The 18,140-nt window shown below is 38.8% G+C and overlaps 6 protein-coding genes across 27 annotated transcripts in view; 2 read left to right on the top strand and 4 right to left on the bottom strand.

Moving 5' to 3' along the window:
* The window catches only part of Dscam1 (Down syndrome cell adhesion molecule 1), a 70,037-nt gene extending 66,924 nt beyond the window's left edge, over positions 1–3,113 (bottom strand). For 8 of the 9 annotated variants that reach the window (XM_069134676.1, XM_069134673.1, XM_069134678.1 and 5 more), the window contains exons 1-2: positions 2,782–2,927; positions 1,002–1,110 (exon numbers count right to left, since the gene is read on the bottom strand). In XM_069134676.1, the coding sequence (XP_068990777.1) occupies positions 1,002–1,077 (76 nt within the window). In that variant the 5' untranslated portion in view covers positions 1,078–1,110; positions 2,782–2,927. Of the gene's footprint in view, positions 1–1,001; positions 1,111–2,781 lie in introns of all 9 variants that reach the window. The other variant, XM_069134672.1, reaches the window with a different exon arrangement.
* Positions 3,114–5,056: 1,943 nt separating this feature from the next.
* On the bottom strand, positions 5,057–8,260 carry LOC138190696 (uncharacterized). 2 transcript variants are annotated; one of them, XM_069134682.1, is made up of 3 exons: positions 7,909–8,260; positions 6,880–7,524; positions 5,057–6,661 (listed from the first exon to the last, which is right to left on the bottom strand). In XM_069134682.1, exons 1-3 carry the CDS (start codon positions 8,011–8,013, stop codon positions 6,659–6,661), a joined length of 753 nt encoding a protein of 250 aa, XP_068990783.1. In that variant the 5' UTR covers positions 8,014–8,260; the 3' UTR covers positions 5,057–6,658. The 2 variants fall into 2 exon arrangements, with proteins under 2 accessions (XP_068990783.1, XP_068990782.1); XM_069134681.1 differs by having other exon boundaries at positions 5,057–7,524; positions 7,909–8,256.
* Positions 8,243–11,032, top strand: alc (5'-AMP-activated protein kinase subunit beta-1). 8 transcript variants are annotated; one of them, XM_069134685.1, is made up of 6 exons: positions 8,243–8,342; positions 8,429–8,535; positions 8,968–9,178; positions 9,565–9,840; positions 10,112–10,342; positions 10,441–11,032. In XM_069134685.1, the coding sequence occupies exons 3-6, from the start codon at positions 8,984–8,986 to the stop codon at positions 10,585–10,587; spliced, it is 849 nt and encodes a 282-aa protein (XP_068990786.1). In that variant the 5' UTR covers positions 8,243–8,342; positions 8,429–8,535; positions 8,968–8,983; the 3' UTR covers positions 10,588–11,032. The 8 variants fall into 8 exon arrangements, with proteins under 8 accessions (XP_068990786.1, XP_068990785.1, XP_046473860.1 ...); XM_069134684.1 differs by having other exon boundaries at positions 8,244–8,342; positions 8,429–8,749; XM_046617904.2 differs by lacking the exon at positions 8,429–8,535 and having other exon boundaries at positions 8,254–8,342.
* LOC124215029 (pancreatic triacylglycerol lipase) lies at positions 10,697–14,824 on the bottom strand. 6 transcript variants are annotated; one of them, XM_046617898.2, is made up of 7 exons: positions 13,700–14,150; positions 13,437–13,613; positions 12,625–12,811; positions 12,347–12,495; positions 11,923–12,099; positions 11,575–11,850; positions 10,697–11,500 (listed from the first exon to the last, which is right to left on the bottom strand). In XM_046617898.2, exons 3-7 carry the CDS (start codon positions 12,729–12,731, stop codon positions 11,262–11,264), a joined length of 948 nt encoding a protein of 315 aa, XP_046473854.1. In that variant the 5' UTR covers positions 12,732–12,811; positions 13,437–13,613; positions 13,700–14,150; the 3' UTR covers positions 10,697–11,261. The 6 variants fall into 6 exon arrangements, with proteins under 6 accessions (XP_046473854.1, XP_046473852.1, XP_046473853.1 ...); XM_046617896.2 differs by lacking the exons at positions 13,437–13,613; positions 13,700–14,150 and adding an exon at positions 14,479–14,824; XM_046617897.2 differs by lacking the exon at positions 13,437–13,613 and having other exon boundaries at positions 13,700–14,392.
* A 151-nt stretch (positions 14,825–14,975) lies between these two features.
* On the bottom strand, positions 14,976–15,344 carry LOC124215036 (histone H4). The gene has a single exon (XM_046617910.2). The coding sequence runs from the start codon at positions 15,307–15,309 to the stop codon at positions 14,998–15,000; it is 312 nt and encodes a 103-aa protein (XP_046473866.1). The 5' UTR covers positions 15,310–15,344; the 3' UTR covers positions 14,976–14,997.
* Positions 15,345–15,510: 166 nt separating this feature from the next.
* On the top strand, positions 15,511–16,038 carry LOC124215033 (histone H3). The gene has a single exon (XM_046617907.1). It carries the CDS (start codon positions 15,570–15,572, stop codon positions 15,978–15,980), a length of 411 nt encoding a protein of 136 aa, XP_046473863.1. The 5' UTR covers positions 15,511–15,569; the 3' UTR covers positions 15,981–16,038.
* The last annotated feature ends 2,102 nt before the right edge of the window (positions 16,039–18,140 follow it).

The raw sequence follows: 18,140 nt of genomic DNA, 5'->3' as shown, positions 1-18,140 counted from the left end.
TTCATACATGTATGTAAATATGCTCGAGGAATATCGAGCCGATTCTCGTCGTTCATTATCACTTATGATAGACATAATACAACAACACGCGTGAACTTGTAACGCCCGGCGCCTAAAGTTCTTCGGAGACTTTCTACTGCTTTAATTACTGTAATGTATCGTTGTATAGACGGAAGGTGTAGAGGAGCCACACTGCCTGTTATACCGTGAAGATCTTTATTCGTCTGAACCTTGAATAGAAAGAAGAGTTCGAGTGCGCAGCCTATATAGCCCGGAACAATAAACGCGTGGAATTTGATTGGTGCGTTCTATATTTAGCATTAGGAAGAAGAAGTTCCTCGACCCGGTTCAACGGTGTTAATTTTTCTCGTACATTATACATTCCCGTGTGTGCTTAGGCACAACAAAACCAGCCACCAAGGTACCTCACACGTGCACTGATAGATAAGCAGCGATTATGTAGGAGAGATTCATTCCTCCTCGGGAAAGAAACATCCGCGTACCGAAAATGTATCAGGTTCCTAATAAGTATTTAATGCTCGAGTTTAAACGAGCCTTGGAAAAATGCGTCGGATGTAGGAGTCTCGGGTTTCTTTTTATACCACGGCATGTTCGGCGATCTGGACAAGAGACGTACGGTCGTTCTCACCGAGGGATTTGACCCCCGTATTCTCACCTTGAGTCGCTGCGAAAAATCTCAAGCGCCATACCGTAGCTGTAGGTATTAGAAGACAGAGCGATGTATTCGTCAATAGGCGTTTTATCGACTCCATGCACGTTCGCATCATTTCGTGGTAAGCAAGTTCTCACCGAACCCTGCCTGCAGGAACCTCGCCGTGGGAGTGAAAACAGCTTCTTGGATTTCATATATAACATAGCGGTTGAATCACGTCTGTGATGAGCAAATTCCAAATTTTGTACGGGTTTCGGAATCATCTCGTTTCAAACTTTGCACTACTGTTCGATACCAGAAATTTAACAGATATATTTTGCCAACTTACCATTCGTAAACGCCATCATCGCTGTTATTAGCAGGGCTAACGGGGCCCTGCGCCCGCCAGGCGGATCACACCACATCCTGAAGAGAACGTTGAACAGGATCAACACCACCTGATCGCACATAATTAAACAAGTACCTATCAGCACCAGTACGATTTTCAACTTGCGAGTAGTTATACATATATGTATATATACTACGATCCTATCTGATTTTAAATTTCAACTCATTTTTGACAAGTGATAAATATTGCGAGGAATACCCATTACGCTCAGCGCAGTTTTGTACCTGAAATACAATTTCGCTCGGGGAACATCCTTTTGTCTATGGTTTACTCTCGAGGCTTAAAAATCTCTATATCTATATATAACACAGACCATCGACGTCTGGTCGAACGTGAAAAGGCCGCATCTGCGTTTTCATTTAAGACTTGCCCCTGGCGCCCCTTCCCGCCCTTCGCCGCCCATCCAGCAGAGTGAAAATGAATCCTATATACGCGGATACGGGTATACCCATACAGACATTGAAAGATGGGCAGGATGGACAGATGCGTGAAGAGCGCGAGGGTGAGATGCAGTTCTCGCATTGGCGTGTGAGCGGAGGTCTGATAGACCCGCTTGCCTCGGAAACGAGAGCAAAGTTGTAATCATTATCATGATGCATTGATGCTTGGTCCGTCGCACCGCCGCACCGCCGAGTTCATCCTGGAAATTATTATTGCGGATCGCGTCAGCCGCGCACTTCGGCCTCTCTGACTCTGGTAGAAGTTGGACGATCGCGTGCAGCGCAGAACGCGCGCCAACGGTTGGCGAATAATTTCAATTTCGTTTTCCATTTCAACTCCCAGCTTTCGGCTTCGTGCATGCACGTGTGCGGTTGATTACAATCGGCAGAAAATACTAACGCGAGCCTCGGCTCGGGCTGGAGGCAGGGTTTATTGATCGCGTGCGCCGCTGCGCCGAACGCACCCCTTGCCAAGGCGTTCCGCCCTCAAAGTCTAGATCCAAGAGCGACGCCTCGCTTCACTTCGCCTCGCCCTCGTTTCGTCTCGTCTTCTCTTCTCTTGTCTCTCGTCTCGTCTCGTCCCGATTCGGTGCTACATTTATGACTCATATCCTGCTTTAAAAAATCACTTCTTTCAGAGGAAGATACGGCAATTATATCCCTCCCCCGCTCGGCTTTGCAACGGACAGCGAGCACAAACGCTTCCATAGCTTGTTTATATATCACGTAAAATGAGTGTCAACGACGCTCGATAAACTGATCGAAGAAACGCAATTTACAGCTGGGATTATTTGTCATAAAAGATACCAACTCTACTAGATTTACTCCGAAGATTTAGAATTGCTGGAATAGCTCCGGTAGCTACATGAAGTTATAACGACCCGGCTGAGGTCGGACCTCCACACTTAATCACGTTGTGAATTAATTGATCAACAGGAAATAACTGATTTTACTGTAATTCAATTTAACTGAAAGAATTTGAGAAAAAATGAACCTACGCGAATGTCTGCCACAAAGAGTTCAGACATGATATTTATAGATATTGGAGATGCGTTTGCCTTCGAAGAGAAAAAATCGTAAGACATATGTAATATCAAAATGAAAACCTGCATGGATATTCCTGGCAATAATTCCTTGTCGATTATCTTTTGTCTTTATTTGTTTCTTTCATTAAATTCTTCTCAACTTTTTTGTATCTATATTTCTACGAAACTTGACAACGACACGCTACGAGTTATCACAAGAGATTCACATAAATTTACATATAAACACCAACGCACCTCTTTAATCAAATTGGCAAGTTTGATCACGATCGGTATTTGTGATGCACCTGGAAATGACACTTGAGACACGATAAGCAATCGGTGCTAATCCCACGCACGAAACGATCCGTCCGCTAGCTCAGCGGCGAGTAACGTCGCTTTCAGATTTCAAGCCGCTCGGCCCTGGACCCGTATGGAGAATGCGCAGTTGCCCTAAATCGATCTTTCGCGCAGTTACGTCACGCCGCTCTGTCCGATGTCGTTGAATTCCACGATACGCTGTCTAGGACGTTCAAGAATTGATGCTGGTTCACTGACACTCGGTGATGATGGAATCTATACATATACTTCCAATTGGTTCGAAACATCGTTTAGAAGTACATATTAAAAAACGGAAATAAATATTATGCAAGGGGAAAAAAGACGTTCATTCAATTCCAGAATTATTCCGGCATCTAATTTATAGTCACTGGGACTCAAGGTACCGTCTTTTAGTCATACTTGAAGCCGGATTTTATAACCTAAAAGGAACAGGGTTTGCACAATTGCACCATGGCGAAAAATATTGCCATACCATTATCGATCCATAAATATAACTGAAAAGTTATTCATTTATTTGCATCAATTGAATCGGTTTTGAAAATTAAATCAAATTGAAAAAGTAAGGTTACATATCAAGTTGGAAAATATCAAACACATATGTTAAAAATAAACGAACTTATTTATCAGCTATCAAACCAAGCGTATATTAAAATGATACTAAATTAAATGTCTCCAATTACTAAATTAAATGTAGATTACAATATAAACACGTGACGTTATTGGTTCTTAATCTCTTCTATCTGGTACATGATGAGGATTCAAGAAGAGGATATTTAAATAAGGTTAAACTTCGTCACATTGATGTAATACATTTTTGAGGAACCAAATTCTTGCAGCTTTGAACTTATTTAGTAAAATTAACTCCTTGAAAGTCATTGTAAAGTTGCAAAATAGTGACCAGTTTCCACTGTGTATTTTTAAATTTACGTTGATGCAGCATTTCTTCAAAGCAGTATTAACATTTGACATCACAATTCTAAGTTTTTAAAGGTCAATAGTTACAAAATTTAGAATTTATGACACCACTGACACACTACTATGAAATTACATATCAAAAAATCAGAAAAATAATCAACTCCTATGGTATTGATCGCCTTTTGAAATCATATTTTACACTCAAATCGATTTCCCAAAACATCTCAAAGCACATACTCATGATAATATCAGGTCGCATGGAGATGGATCTCTTAGTGCATATATGTATAGATTATACATTTCTCAATCATGATTATTCGGATGATGACCTTGCGCCAGCGCTTTATCTAGTTCTTGCAACTTAATCCTGGCAGATTTAGCCCATTTCAACGATGGCTGAGCAAAAACATTTCCAGTTTTCAAACTTTCATGCTCAAATATAGAAGGATTTTTCTCAATTTGAAGCGCAGCAAACTTCGAACAAAGAGACAAGTTTCTACGAATATTCATATAAATGAAATCACCAGGGGAGAATATTCTCGCCCATTTCCATGAGTACTGCTTTTTGCCTTGCTGGAAAGATGTATCCAAGAATTTCATCAGAATTTTGCTGCTTTTAGTATCCCTTTTATTCTCAGGTATCAATGAAAGCAATTGTCTCTCCTCAACATTACTGTAAATTTTCTTAACACCTTGGAACATCTGCAATAGTCCCATTCCGTTTTCTTCCAGAATGTTAAGACATCCTTCCTCTAAAATTCGTCTGGTACGTTGAGCTGATTTTTCATCTTTATTTGAGGATTTTATGTATTGAATCATTAATAAATACATAACATTAACAGCCTTTGCCCTGGTAGGAGAATCATGTGACACAGTGGCTGATACCAATTCCATGCACTTTGGCGAAGGTGCTACAATAGCAACTGTGAGCCCAACCTTAGGAAACAAACTATGAAAAGTTTTTGTCACATAGTTAGGAAAACACTTTCCTATTTGTGAATCCTTCTTAACCATTAATCGCATTAGTATCAGAGCACAAAAGCCGAAAACGGTTCTGAGTCTTTCACTGGCCACTTTATATTCAAAGTTATAGTCTGCAGTCTTAAGGGTCTCCTTATCAGCTGCATTTAAACGGAGTAAATGTTGTTTTATCCAATTATGGAAAGAGAGAACAGCTGCTTTGTCTTTAGGGCCAAGACGATGAACAGTGGGTTCTTTAAGTACAATCTTCCCAGTCTCCACAGCTGGCGGGGTCTTTGCTTTTTCAACTGCCAAATCAAGCACATCTTGAAGTAGTAATTTATTTGTTTTTCCAACTGGAATCAACAGTAGAACGTTTCTGATTACGGTAAGAATTTCTTTTGGTCTAATACTCTCTGTCGTAAACCAAAAATTTGCAAAGTTCACCAAGTGTCCTCTGACATCGCTCTCTGGAATTTTTAACCAAACACACCGTCTCTGCCCTTTAGTCATACAGATTTCGTCTGACCATTTAAACTCTATTTCCAGTTCTTCCGGCAAGTCTACCGTTTCCTCTTCTGACATTTCAAATGTAGATTTTGAACCAGCAGACATGGTTTAACAAGTAGACACTCGAGATATGAACACAAAATGAAAGAAGCTGTGGCGATTATACTGACGAACTTGTAAAGACAGCTAAACAAGTAGAAAAAAGGCGTGCGGACAGGTGATTCCCTGACTAACGTTTGGCGCGATTTTACAAGCATTCGAATATATATGATTCACTACTCTACCCCCAGTCCGAAACATATACCTGTAATTTGTACATTTTGTTCACATTTTTCCACCAGATGTCTCGCCGACAGAAGTCGATAAGAAAGAACGTATAGTATATACATCACGTGAGGAAGCAACGCAAACGCCAACATACAGTACCCAGCAGCGTCTCGATCGTACGATAGTTAATCTGGATTTACAAAAAGTATTAACCAATCGCAACAGTATTACAGAAGAATCGGCCAATACGATCATCGATCTGGGAGACTACGAAGGAGACGGTCAGTTTCCATACAGTTTCCTAACTCCTAGTGGATATTGCATTATCGACTGCAAGCATTGTCGGCAGTTCTCTTTCTTATCTTACGCTTCCAAAACCTCGGTTGGGTTTATCCTTAGTCTACATGTTAGTTTAAAAACGGTTATTTAGATTTACTGTACTCCAGATTAGTTCAGTGGCTCCTGCAAAGGAAGCAGCCTTGTTTATTAAATTAGAGATGTGAAGTTAATTATTTCTCTGGCAAATTTTTTTACAATGGCAGTATCACAAAGGGTTAAAATTTACAAATATCACAGAGTAGCACCAATATTATTTAAAATAGTAAATTTTACATATCAAGAACAGATAGACTGTTTCGAACCTTGCAATTTCTGGAATTTTTGTAAAAGTTGGATGTCCTAATTTGTCTTTTTATAAAATTTGGTTCGTCATTAAACAAACAAAATGTTTGATAACAGACTTGGTCGAAAGTTCTCTATATAGAGATATATTCATCAATTTCAGTACATTTGATTTTGAATTTGTTCTGCTTTCAATGAGTTGATGATCATGCTACCTCAAGTTTGCGAATATTGATTATTTAGTTTTATCAACTTTCTAGTAGCGTATTTTGCCCACTTGACCGATGAACTGGCGTAAGGGTTATCAGTTTTCAGATCTTTATGTTGAAATATACCAGGTCTTTTCTTGATGAGTAATGATGCAAGCTTAGAACAAAAAGATTGATTCTCACGAATGTTCAAATGACGAAAAATATCTTCAAACAATATTCTCGCCCATTTCCACGAGTACTGAGGTTTCTCTTGCTGCATGTAGATATCCAAAAAATTAATCAGCCGCTCGTAACTCTCCGTATCCTTTTCACTGTTGGCGATAAATGAAAGCAATTGTTTTTCCTCAATATTTTTGTATAGTAACTTGACATCAAGAAACATGGTCACTAATCCAATTCCATTGCCTTCCATGAATTTAAGACACCCATTCTGAAGAATTTGTTTAGCAAATAGAGCAGATTCAGATTCACCACCTTCAATCATAGTTTTTGTGTACTCAAATATTAATAAATGAAATAGATTACGAGCCTTATTCTTGCGATTCTTATTCAGAGCATCTGACGCCAATTTTAAGCAATTTGCCGAAGGTGCGACTAAAGCAACAGTGAGGTTGATGTCGGGAAACAAGCAATCAAATATTTTCCAAGCTTTATAGGGAAAGTATTCTTTGACGTGCGACTCTTTCCTGACTATCAGTTGCATCAGTATTAGAGCAAAGAATCCAAGTACAGTCCTGAGCTTGTAACTGGCAGAACTATGCATATCGTTATCAGTGGCTTTTAAAAGAATTAAATTCTCTTTCAGCCAGTTGTGAAAAGCAAAAACATTGGCTTTGACGTCACAATCAAGATCATCCACAACAGGATCTTTAATTACGTGTTTGTCAGCCTCAACGGCCGTAGGAATCTGTGCTGTTTCGATCGCTGAATCGAACACATTTTTGAGCAGTAATTCATTACATGTGCCAAGTGGAAACATGAGAAGTACATTTCTGATAATAATGTTAATTTCTTCTGGTTCAATCTTGTCATCTGAGAACCAAAGATTTACAAATCTTACCAAGTGTCCTTCAATATCATTTTCTGGAATTTCTTTCCATACACACAAACTCAACGCCTCGGAGATACAAAATTCATCAGTCCACCCAACCACTGGATCTGGGAACCAACTATTCTAAAAAAAAAAAGGAGAAAACATAGTTATCTTAGTGCAACGCATAAACCGATGTTGTTGAGTTAAATAATACATTGAATAAAGATCCTTGGAGGTATTTGATTGCATGGATTCTTTCTTTCTTTTCCAGAATTTTTCTGCTGTTATTCAAATTACCTCATTACCGGTGTCCAATAATGAAAAAAAAAAAAAAACACAAGAATTCACATTATAAGCCAATGAGCAAGTCAGTGAACACAGAACACTGTGTTGACCTCGGCCACGGTCTGTGACCTAGGCTAACCATGCTTTTCTACACACTTCAAAATGATCCACATGTCTTGTCGTCTTCAACAATTCTTTGGTCGATGTATCTTTTCAGACCCATAAGATTGCGCAACTTACATATTCCGCAACGATGGCTTCGATATCAGTATGGTTCTTGAATATTCTCCAAAGATCGTCATCAGAACCAGCCTTGCGCAGTTCAGCTTTCGAAAAATCGTCCATGGTTTCAACGACTCTGATCACGGTCTTCAATCATGCAGGCAATTGTCGGCATAAAATTAGTTTTGTTTACAAAATTACGGATGATCCGATTTTGAAGGCTATGTCAACTGGGGGCGAAATCTCAGCGCCGATGGTGATTTTTGACAAAATTTTTTACCAGTAAGCGACCGACCCCCTCCCAAAGACTGTTAAGCACTGCTAATAATAAATGTTCTCGGGAGTTCACTCATCCTTCTCACGACTAAGATGTGAATAGTTCCAAAATATTCTGCCAGATGACCTAGACGTCTAGTTTCCTGCAAACAGAGATGGCTCTCTACTTATTTACGGCAAGTAGATAGACGTTAAAGAAAAAGGCAATTGCCTGAATTCACAATTTTAAAGTTTCATACTGACGCAAAACCTTATGAAACAGAACTTTTCTACAAACTGCAAAATGACGGTAGAAGTGTTGAATGTTTCGAAACAAATTACAACGACGTCAGTCGAGGTAACCAATCAGGCGCCATTGGTCTGATCGAGGTAACCTCATCACCAAGTATATCAATCTTGCTCAAGGGCTGCTTTTTTGTCACGCAACAGCTGATATCCTCAAGTAATTAAAACCTAATTTTGGTAATTTTTGCTGCTGTAACGTTTATTCTACCTGTGATAAAATAAAATAGAATAAAATAAAAAAACTAAAGCATGTATCAAGTTCGATGAAATTTTGTTAGCCGAGACGCTATTATCTAAGGTATGTAATGAATAAGCAGATAACGATTTCGTTGGTAAACAAACGTGACAAATTTTCATATCGTTAGAAACTACATCCATCTCGATGTTATGATTAATTCTTCGTAATTCCTTGATTGCTAATGACATCATTGTACTTTTAGGTCTTTTAGCCAACCTAAACAGTTAGCTTATGTACTAATTAGATATTCCATGAATCTGAATTAACCTTTTATCTAGGGATCAAAGCTCAAGGATGGGTAACGCAGGCAGCCATGTTCCTGGACATCATAGTAGTAGCGTAGTACGAGAAAGTCATCACAGACATGGCAAGGATCATCCACCTTCCTCCCCTGGAAAAGATGGACAAGCTTTTATTTTTGACAAAAAGCCAAGTCAAAAGCTAGTCTTTCAATCGTCTCACGACGAGGAAGAGCCTTATTACACAAAGGTGTGATTAATAATTTTATCATTTGACAAATAGTTACTTGAAAACTACACTTATTACTGCGCACGGATCTTTGATTTTGATTAAATTTTATGATTATGAACAGCTTTTTTTGAATATGATAGTTATGAACTTTAATAACAAAGTAAAACTCAAATAGATTCCACTTTCACGGCCTCACCTCAGTGTGAAATTCCTTCTAGCAAATTAACTACGTTTATTCTGCTTCTATGTAATACTTGCTTTTCAGTCTGTAAAAGAATATAAAATTAGTATTTCTTTGTGTCCTGACCAAACATAAAACTCAACAAGTTGAATAAAGATACACATGCCATGTATAATCGTGATACCAATTTGGTATGGGCACTGAACCGCTAAGTATTGAACAGGCTGGTCCAGGAGATGGGGACAACTTTGGACCTGGGCGTCCTCGTTCAAATACAGTATCTGAGGGAACCAAAGTTTCCGATAGCAAAGTATTACCGACTGTGTTCAAATGGGAAGGAGGTGGTAAACAAGTATATATCAGTGGTACTTTCACGGAATGGAAAACATTACCAATGGTTAAAAGCCACGGAGATTTTGTGACGATCATCGATTTGCCCGAGGGTGAACATCAATACAAATTCTATGTAGATGGGGAATGGAGACATGATCCAGGATTGGTGAGTTGGAAGACAAATCAATTTTAATATCAATATATATCAAGAGGTGATAGTTGGAATAAAAATTACTACTTTCATAACACGAAGGCTACAAATTATCCTCATCTAAGGCCAGTTTGTCGATGGAATAGATATTAGGGGAGTTGTTTGGAAACAGCTGTGAATTGATTTCTATGTATTGACTCTTCCTAATATTGCAAAATAGCCTTGTTGATATTATATAATACCTGTTTCATTCTTGTGTTCTATTCTGTTAATTTAAAAATTACAGAAAATCGTTGACAACGGTTTGGGATCAAAGAATAACCTTGTCTCAGTGAAACAATCAGATTTCGAGGTCTTCCAAGCGCTGGCAAAAGACAGCGAAGGAATAATTAGCAGTGCTCAGACAGAATACAGTCAAGAGATTCCGCCAAATAAGCCTTGGGAAAAAGTTGCTGGCCCTCCAGTCTTGCCACCACACTTATTGCAAGTTATTTTGAACAAGGACACTCCCATGTCTGTCAGTATTAACATCTAGCCTTTAATACGCATAAAATTTTAGTAAGTTTTCTTTTTTCACTTACGCATATTTATTCTTTCCTAAATTATACCTTTCAGTGTGAACCAACGCTTCTACCTGAGCCAAACCACGTTATGTTGAATCACCTTTATGCCTTGAGCATCAAAGACAGTGTGATGGTTCTTTCGGCCACCCATCGTTATCGCAAAAAATACGTTACAACTCTACTCTACAAGCCTATATAATATTTCTTTTCTTTCTCATTCCTCTGTAAAAAAGTTGCTATAGTTTCGTTTCATTAAAGTATGTTAGTTTCTGTCAAGAAATACTTACAAAAGATTTTTCGCTTACATGTCAAATAACAGAACATTAGTGATTGTCTATAACGACATTTGATTAAAGTGATTACCCTCGATCCTCTTTAGCTTGTAATATATTGTACCTTACGTATCTGTTGAGTATTGTAACTATTATTTATTAAAATCAAAAGTTTCTCGAATTGTTCACGTCGATAATGTAATCCGTAAGTCGATCTTGTGAATTTTGTGAATTAATATTGAAGCATGAAAAATGGTGCATTCGTTTATTGTACAGTAATGTAAGAATATTGTGGGAAATGTATCGACTATTGATAAACAAAAAAGAAACGCGAGAGAAAAATAATAATAAAAAATTATAAGAAAACGTTAATTTACATAGTGACGAAGTTTTCATTATAAATTTTCTCTGATCACCTTATAGTTTAGCGATATTTATTGATTACAATCACATTACACACGCGCATGAAATTTCCAGCAAAAAAATGCATTACGTGAAATAGGTATAACATTTAAAACGATGCATTTGTTACTGTGTTACATGTTATACTCCGTCCAGACTAGACAAGCATTAGTTTTGGGATGCTTCGCGCAACTATGGATCAAACTTCATTTTGAGTGACTTCCGCAGCATAACCATAAGGCTTCTCGTGTCTAGTTTGCAAAAAGTAAGAGCCATTCGTAGAAGGATCGGTGTGAGCTCCCATGTACGCGACATCAGAATCAGAGCATTTTTTCCCCATGTAATGGTCCCAGTCGGAACATCTTGTGGCCGGAAACCCGTTTTTTATAATTATACTCTCGATAAAATATTCGTAAGATCTTCCGTGGCTGCAGGCCTCTGAAATCCATAATTTTTACATCGTCAGTTTTATTCCGGAAATTTTCCATCTAAATCACTACTAATTGCCTCACCCAACAGCTCTGGAATGCAGCAACATCCGGGCTGCACCGCAGTTCCTCCATTTGGATAGAAGTCTGCATGACCTAAGGGCTGGAAGTAGCCCAAAACTCCACCGCAGGAATGAATGATGTCAACAAACTTAGCGTCAGACGGGTCCAATCGAGTTTCTAAAGTTGAGAATATGTGAATACCCGGTAATGCGGGATCCAATCCTGTTATGCGACCGAGAAGACCAGAAGTTGTTTGATGTCCTGTGTTTCCGGCAACGTGCGCTCCCAGGGAATGTCCTTACATTTGTCAATATTTCATCAACGCCAAAAATCTTAAATTGCTTGAAATTTTTCACACCGTCAACTTACCAATGAAATGAACGTCCTCTGTTTTCATCCCAGTCGCGTGAACTAAGAAGTCAATAAACGTGGCCGCGTCTTTTCCCACTCTTCCGGTGTTCGCCATCGGTCCTAGATAAAACGTGCTAGCAGCCAGGGGCTCCCAATCAACCAGGAAGACGTTGTACTCACCCTGAGCCAACCACGCTTTAGAAATTATGTCCAAATATTACGTTAGAAATCTACCAGTGATTATATTAATGAAAATAGTTCTTATAGCTTTTCTGTAATTCTGTCTTGTCGTTTAGCAAACACTGGAAAGCGGACATAAAAGATGAGAGTAATTTAGGGAATGGAACACCAAATGGAAGATGAAAATGTTGAAATGTGGCCAATTTGCGACACCAGTCTCAAAAGTAAATGTTTTGGTGGGAAAAAAGTGTATATAACTTACCGTCTTTCATATCTCGAAAACCAGCACTAAACGCACTAGATTTCCAACCATGAGTGATGAACTTTGTTGGACGCGACGGAGAAAATCCTGACTTGTTTAACGCTTCCTTGTCATTTATTTTAATTTTCGTACCGTTTTTGGGACCCTCTCTGAAAATGATGATATTACGTATTTCAGATATTTCGTATTAAACCTGTACTGGTCTATTGCTTTCGGTTCAAAAGTAAAAATTCTCCAGATCACTGCTGTGCGACTCTATCTCATTGCTTCTCGAATACCGTGTATGCAGGAAGTAGGTAATTCGATCTTCGTCGAAAAAACCACGAGTCTCTGGCACATATCCCTTTAGAACGGCAACTTGTGGTTGACCATTTCCATCTGGCATGAAGATCCAATCATCTCCGTATCCATCATATTTTTTGCGAAGTTCCTTGATCGCTGAATTTGGCAAGGATGCGAAATATCCTGGGACAACAAGAAGCAGAATGATTGATGATGTGAACAGACCTTTCATTTGCATTTCCGTGAGCTTCTTTGAATAAAAAACTACGTTGCGAATTTTTTCGACATATACTGCACAGCAAAATAATACAAATCTATGACACTGTGCGGGGCGTTTTAAATTATAAATGCTGTGGTTTGAGTTACACGGCGTGTATTTAAGGCGATCGCGAGTACCTTCGGACAAACGTGTCCTTATAAATCTTCGTAGTATCAAAAAGGCAAGGTTTACCTTTTGGCGTGTCCCACTTATTTGGTATTCTATCTAAAATTCTTATCATAAATGCGGATATACTGTCAAGTAGTTACCGAGTAATGCTTCAACGGTTGTAAATTATTCCTACTGTCACAGATTGGTGCCTTAACGCGTACTATGGTCAAACCTGATGTGCGCATATCATTTACACCGTAATTTTTCACTAGGGCTACTTATAAGTTATACAGGTGATACGATTTAATTAACACACTGTACCGAATGATTAACATTTCCTACTGCAACAAGTTTAACCGGGAAAATAATGAGAAACAGAATATGCAGTATCTAGTAAAATACTGAATGAAGATTTAACTTAAATGTGCTAATACTTACTTGTAACAATTATCTCTTTCCTTTTAATTTGACCAGTAGGTTTCTAATCAAGTAACATTTAGCTTTCAATACGATGTTTTCACTTTCACAAAAATAATACTCCATGGTAAAATGTCTTCAGGATAATTAACCCCGTGGATTAACTGCCGGGATGCTTCGTTACCTCACAGTAGAGAACTTCGTCGAAACAGAACGAACATATGCGATTTGTGACTGAACTGTTGGCCGTTGCTAATAAATTTTGGTGGAATTATGCACCTTACCTTCCGAGTCCGGCATTTATTTGAATTCATAATGCAGCGCCACGTAGCGTCTATCAGGCCGTGCGGCGCTATCTGCATCATATGCACTTTTATCGTATACGCCACTGTTGTTCCTTCCTGGTACGTGGCAATGCAACACTAGTCTTATTTACGTATACATATAGTTCTTATACATATACATATATGCGTATCTCATATGCATACGTATATCGATGTATGTAAACTTTGTTTCGCTTCCTCAAGCAGTTCAAAATGGTGGAAAATCCCAACGTGCACAAAACAATTAACTTTTTGGCGAACGTGTTCCTCTAAAAAATTTTACGCAATATCTTATCATAGGTGAATTAAGTATTTCTCATTGAGAAAAGGGCATGAGAAACTTGATTGGACTGGTCAGGTAGGCACGGACAGACTGTAGAAGCCTGCACAATACAGGTTTAGTACACGGCTCCACTTTTTTTTCTCAATCGATTCGTTCTGGATATAACGAATTCTACGTCCCTGGAGGGTTTCTAGCCTTGATTTGGCTGAGTTTGTAAATAACTAACACGTCTCTGATAAATTTAATAAATCTAATTCAACGTATTATTTATTGCACCTACTCAATAAATCTAATTGAGTGTATTATTTATTACAGCTATTCAATTGCACAGTACAATTGAATATGTATTCCGGTCAGCGAATTAATGGGTTCAAGACAATCTAGTGTTTTCCTGTAACCGAGCACCATAATTCGTCACAAATGAAATACCATTTAAATTCGTTGGGTAATGCCTTACCGTGTACGTACATATACGTCCTTATGTGTGTACGGTGCATGAGAACGGCACTGTAGTGTGAGGACTTGTTTGGCAGCAACAGCCGGCATGCCACGAAAGATCTGGAACTTTCATATCTAAATACTCGGCATGTGTCGATTATACTTACACACCTGCAAGAGCAATGCAAACTGAATTTGCGGAATTAAAATAATTGGCCATCTCTGCCAGTGTTTGTCCATAATTTCATTCATTTATTATCGCATAATATTCAATATTTGCACTCCATTAGGATATATGTATGGTATAATATTCCGCTATACTATCGGAACGGTCAAACGGTTACGTTCACAATTTGAATCCGAATTGTACGAATAGTGTCCGTTACACGATGAAGTCAGTTACATATTGACAAGTACATCATAAAATGTATTTTAATAATACTATTTGCATTTTCGTACGAAATTCATTTGCTTTGAAAATTTTCGTGGCCCTGAAAAGGGCCGGTTGTGGTGCCGACGCGGGCAAGCGCTTGTAGATTTAACCTCCAAATCCGTATAGAGTGCGACCTTGTCGTTTCAGAGCGTATACAACGTCCATCGCGGTCACAGTTTTCCTCTTGGCGTGCTCGGTGTAAGTCACAGCATCACGAATGACGTTCTCAAGAAACACCTTCAGGACACCACGAGTCTCTTCATAGATCAGCCCGGAGATTCTTTTCACTCCACCACGGCGGGCCAGACGACGAATAGCGGGCTTGGTTATTCCCTGGATGTTATCACGAAGCACCTTCCTGTGCCGCTTCGCTCCTCCTTTTCCCAATCCCTTTCCACCCTTTCCTCGACCAGTCATCTTAAAACCTTGAACAGACTTGTTAACGTCGGAGAGTCTATGCACGAATGCTGTCTAAGGCCAGGCACAGCCGATATATATACCTTTCAGACCGGTTCCCCCACTCTGCGGCACGGACCAATCAACGGTCCCGCTGCGGTTCGCCTTGGGGTTATATACTTCGGGTGGGGCTCGCAGCCGTTACTATCGTATAGAGTTCATTTAACTACGGACCTACGACGCTAAAGTAACTTCGGTTCAAGCTACTAACTAACTTTGATATGGCACGTACGAAGCAAACTGCCCGCAAATCGACCGGTGGCAAAGCTCCGCGGAAACAGTTGGCCACAAAAGCAGCAAGGAAAAGTGCCCCGGCCACAGGTGGAGTAAAGAAGCCTCATCGTTACCGTCCTGGAACTGTTGCTCTTCGTGAAATTCGTAGATACCAGAAGAGCACGGAACTTTTAATTCGCAAGCTTCCATTCCAACGGTTGGTACGTGAAATTGCCCAAGATTTCAAGACTGACCTTCGGTTCCAGAGTTCTGCAGTTATGGCTCTTCAGGAAGCTAGCGAGGCTTACTTGGTTGGACTATTTGAGGACACGAATCTGTGCGCTATTCACGCCAAACGTGTCACTATCATGCCCAAGGACATACAGTTGGCACGTCGCATTCGTGGCGAGCGAGCGTAATTGATTCACGAGACATACGTCGAGAGAAAAACCAACCGGCCCTTATCAGGGCCACCAATTTTAGTCAAAGCAAAGAACTGATCCAAACACACGCATTTTTATCTTACATATGATTTTACGATTCGTAGTTTATCGTGCTGTGAAACTACCTTTGAAAATTCACCCTTCGAGTATCCTAGTGATTTTATCAATACATCACATGTATTAAGTCCGGATTTTGTCTTCTGTATTAAATCTATGCTAGCAAATTGCAAAACTGAAGGAATACAATATTAAATATGGTATGAAAACAATTATTTACTCGAAAGCACACCATTTCATTTGATCTCATGTTACATTTTCTATAGAATGCTCTTTACTCTTAGATGATTAGATTTTCCAAACAAACCAATACAGTATGCCAAAGACAGGAATCAAAAAATTAGCATCGCTAGGAAAATTTCCAATTCATCAGACAAATGTACCTAAAATAGTTGAATTATGTATATGTACTCCCGAGATTTCCACTTGCAATTTTGCAACGTTAAAGATACTCTCCAGTAAATAAATAATACACAGCGAAATGAAAAGTAGTATTGATAACTTTGCCAGTGTTAGAGATTTGAAACATAAATTTTAGTATGAAAATTCTGAATGTTTACGAAAAAAAATCTAATGAGCTTACACAAATGCATATGCCGTCCAAAGCAGTAATACGTATGAATACCGTTTGTATCGAAATTTCGGGAAGTAAAAAACAAAAAAAAAACAAAAAATCAATTTTATTTGTGCTAATGGCACTGAACACGAATAAAATAATTTTCCGACTTTGTAGTAAAATAAATCTGAGAAAACTCGAATAAAACAAACCAAAGGGTACGACAGATGTTCGTGGCCAAGTTTAAGACAATTTATACGAATATGGTCAGTAAGTGAAATGAACAAAAGACCCCATTAAAATTTGATCACATCAATAACGGCAGTTTTATCATATCAAACGTTATGATCATGAAACCTTGTTGATACCTTTGCTTGTGTTATTCAAATTTACTCGGCTTGTTCTGACAATATTTTAGGAATGTTATTTTGTTCATTTTCACTATCGTTGATGCAAAGAACAAAACGAGATTTTTCCAACGGTTTTCCCTACGTGCTACATGCTCTGTCATAATCTCGTCAAGATGTATGAAACCCATTGCAAAATTTCACACACATATGACGGAAAAGCAGAAAATAATTATTTAAATATAAAAATTTTAACTTACTACGTTTTTAAAACGGACTAAAAAATACAAAATAATTTCCCCTAGCCCCACACAGATTTAAAACGAAAAATGTGGTGCGCATCCAATAGATAATTAATGCACAAATAGTTCACCCCGGTCACTAAAAATTTTATTGCGCTGTAAACGATACGAATTGTTTGAATTTTCTCAACGGCAGCTACTTTCTGCCCTCGTTACAATTATCTAATACATGCACCCTACTTTTTTCGTGTTAAATCTGTATGGGGCTAGAACAAATTGTCTCATACTTTTTAATTTGTTTTAAAAACGTGATAAATTAAATATTTTATCTTGATTTAAATAATTATCCTTTACTCTTGACGCAGACGATACGGCCCATACATCCTTTATACATCAGATATTCACTGGTAGCGGCAAATATTGCTGTGGAAAAATTTCACTGGATTCTTGAGCCAGCTGTATACGCAAGCCAGGTGGTTGGATACCCTTCGCTAACCATTGTAACTGCTCGAGGGGACGCAGTCTACCTGGCCAAAAAAATGTTGGGACGCCACGCCGCGTTCCGGATTAGGCTCACCTGGCGTATCGCTGTTACGGTTACAGCTTAAGGACTAGAAATCGAATTTCAAACTACGCTTAGTCCGATGTTTATCCATATACTGTAAGAAAAATAATGGAGAAGTTATTGCGACGCAAACGACCAGTCGTATATCTTGTTCTGAGACAAGCTTGATTCACAAGTATTGACCATTCGCTGCAGTCCGACGCAACGTAAACCATACAAATGCCCAATACCTGTTGCAGAAAAAAAATAAACCAGACAAATTCTTATAGTATGAATTTGAGGAGTACATATTCTCTTGAATCGAACTGTAGGCATGAGTGAAACATTCCTACTGGAGCGCCAGTAATAATTTTGTTGGCGATACGTATC

Source organism: Neodiprion pinetum, chromosome 3 (assembly GCF_021155775.2).
Source record: "Neodiprion pinetum isolate iyNeoPine1 chromosome 3, iyNeoPine1.2, whole genome shotgun sequence".
NCBI lineage: Eukaryota > Metazoa > Arthropoda > Insecta > Hymenoptera > Diprionidae > Neodiprion > Neodiprion pinetum.
The sequence above is the reverse complement of the archived record's forward strand: the minus strand, read 5'-3'. Positions and strand labels throughout refer to the sequence as shown.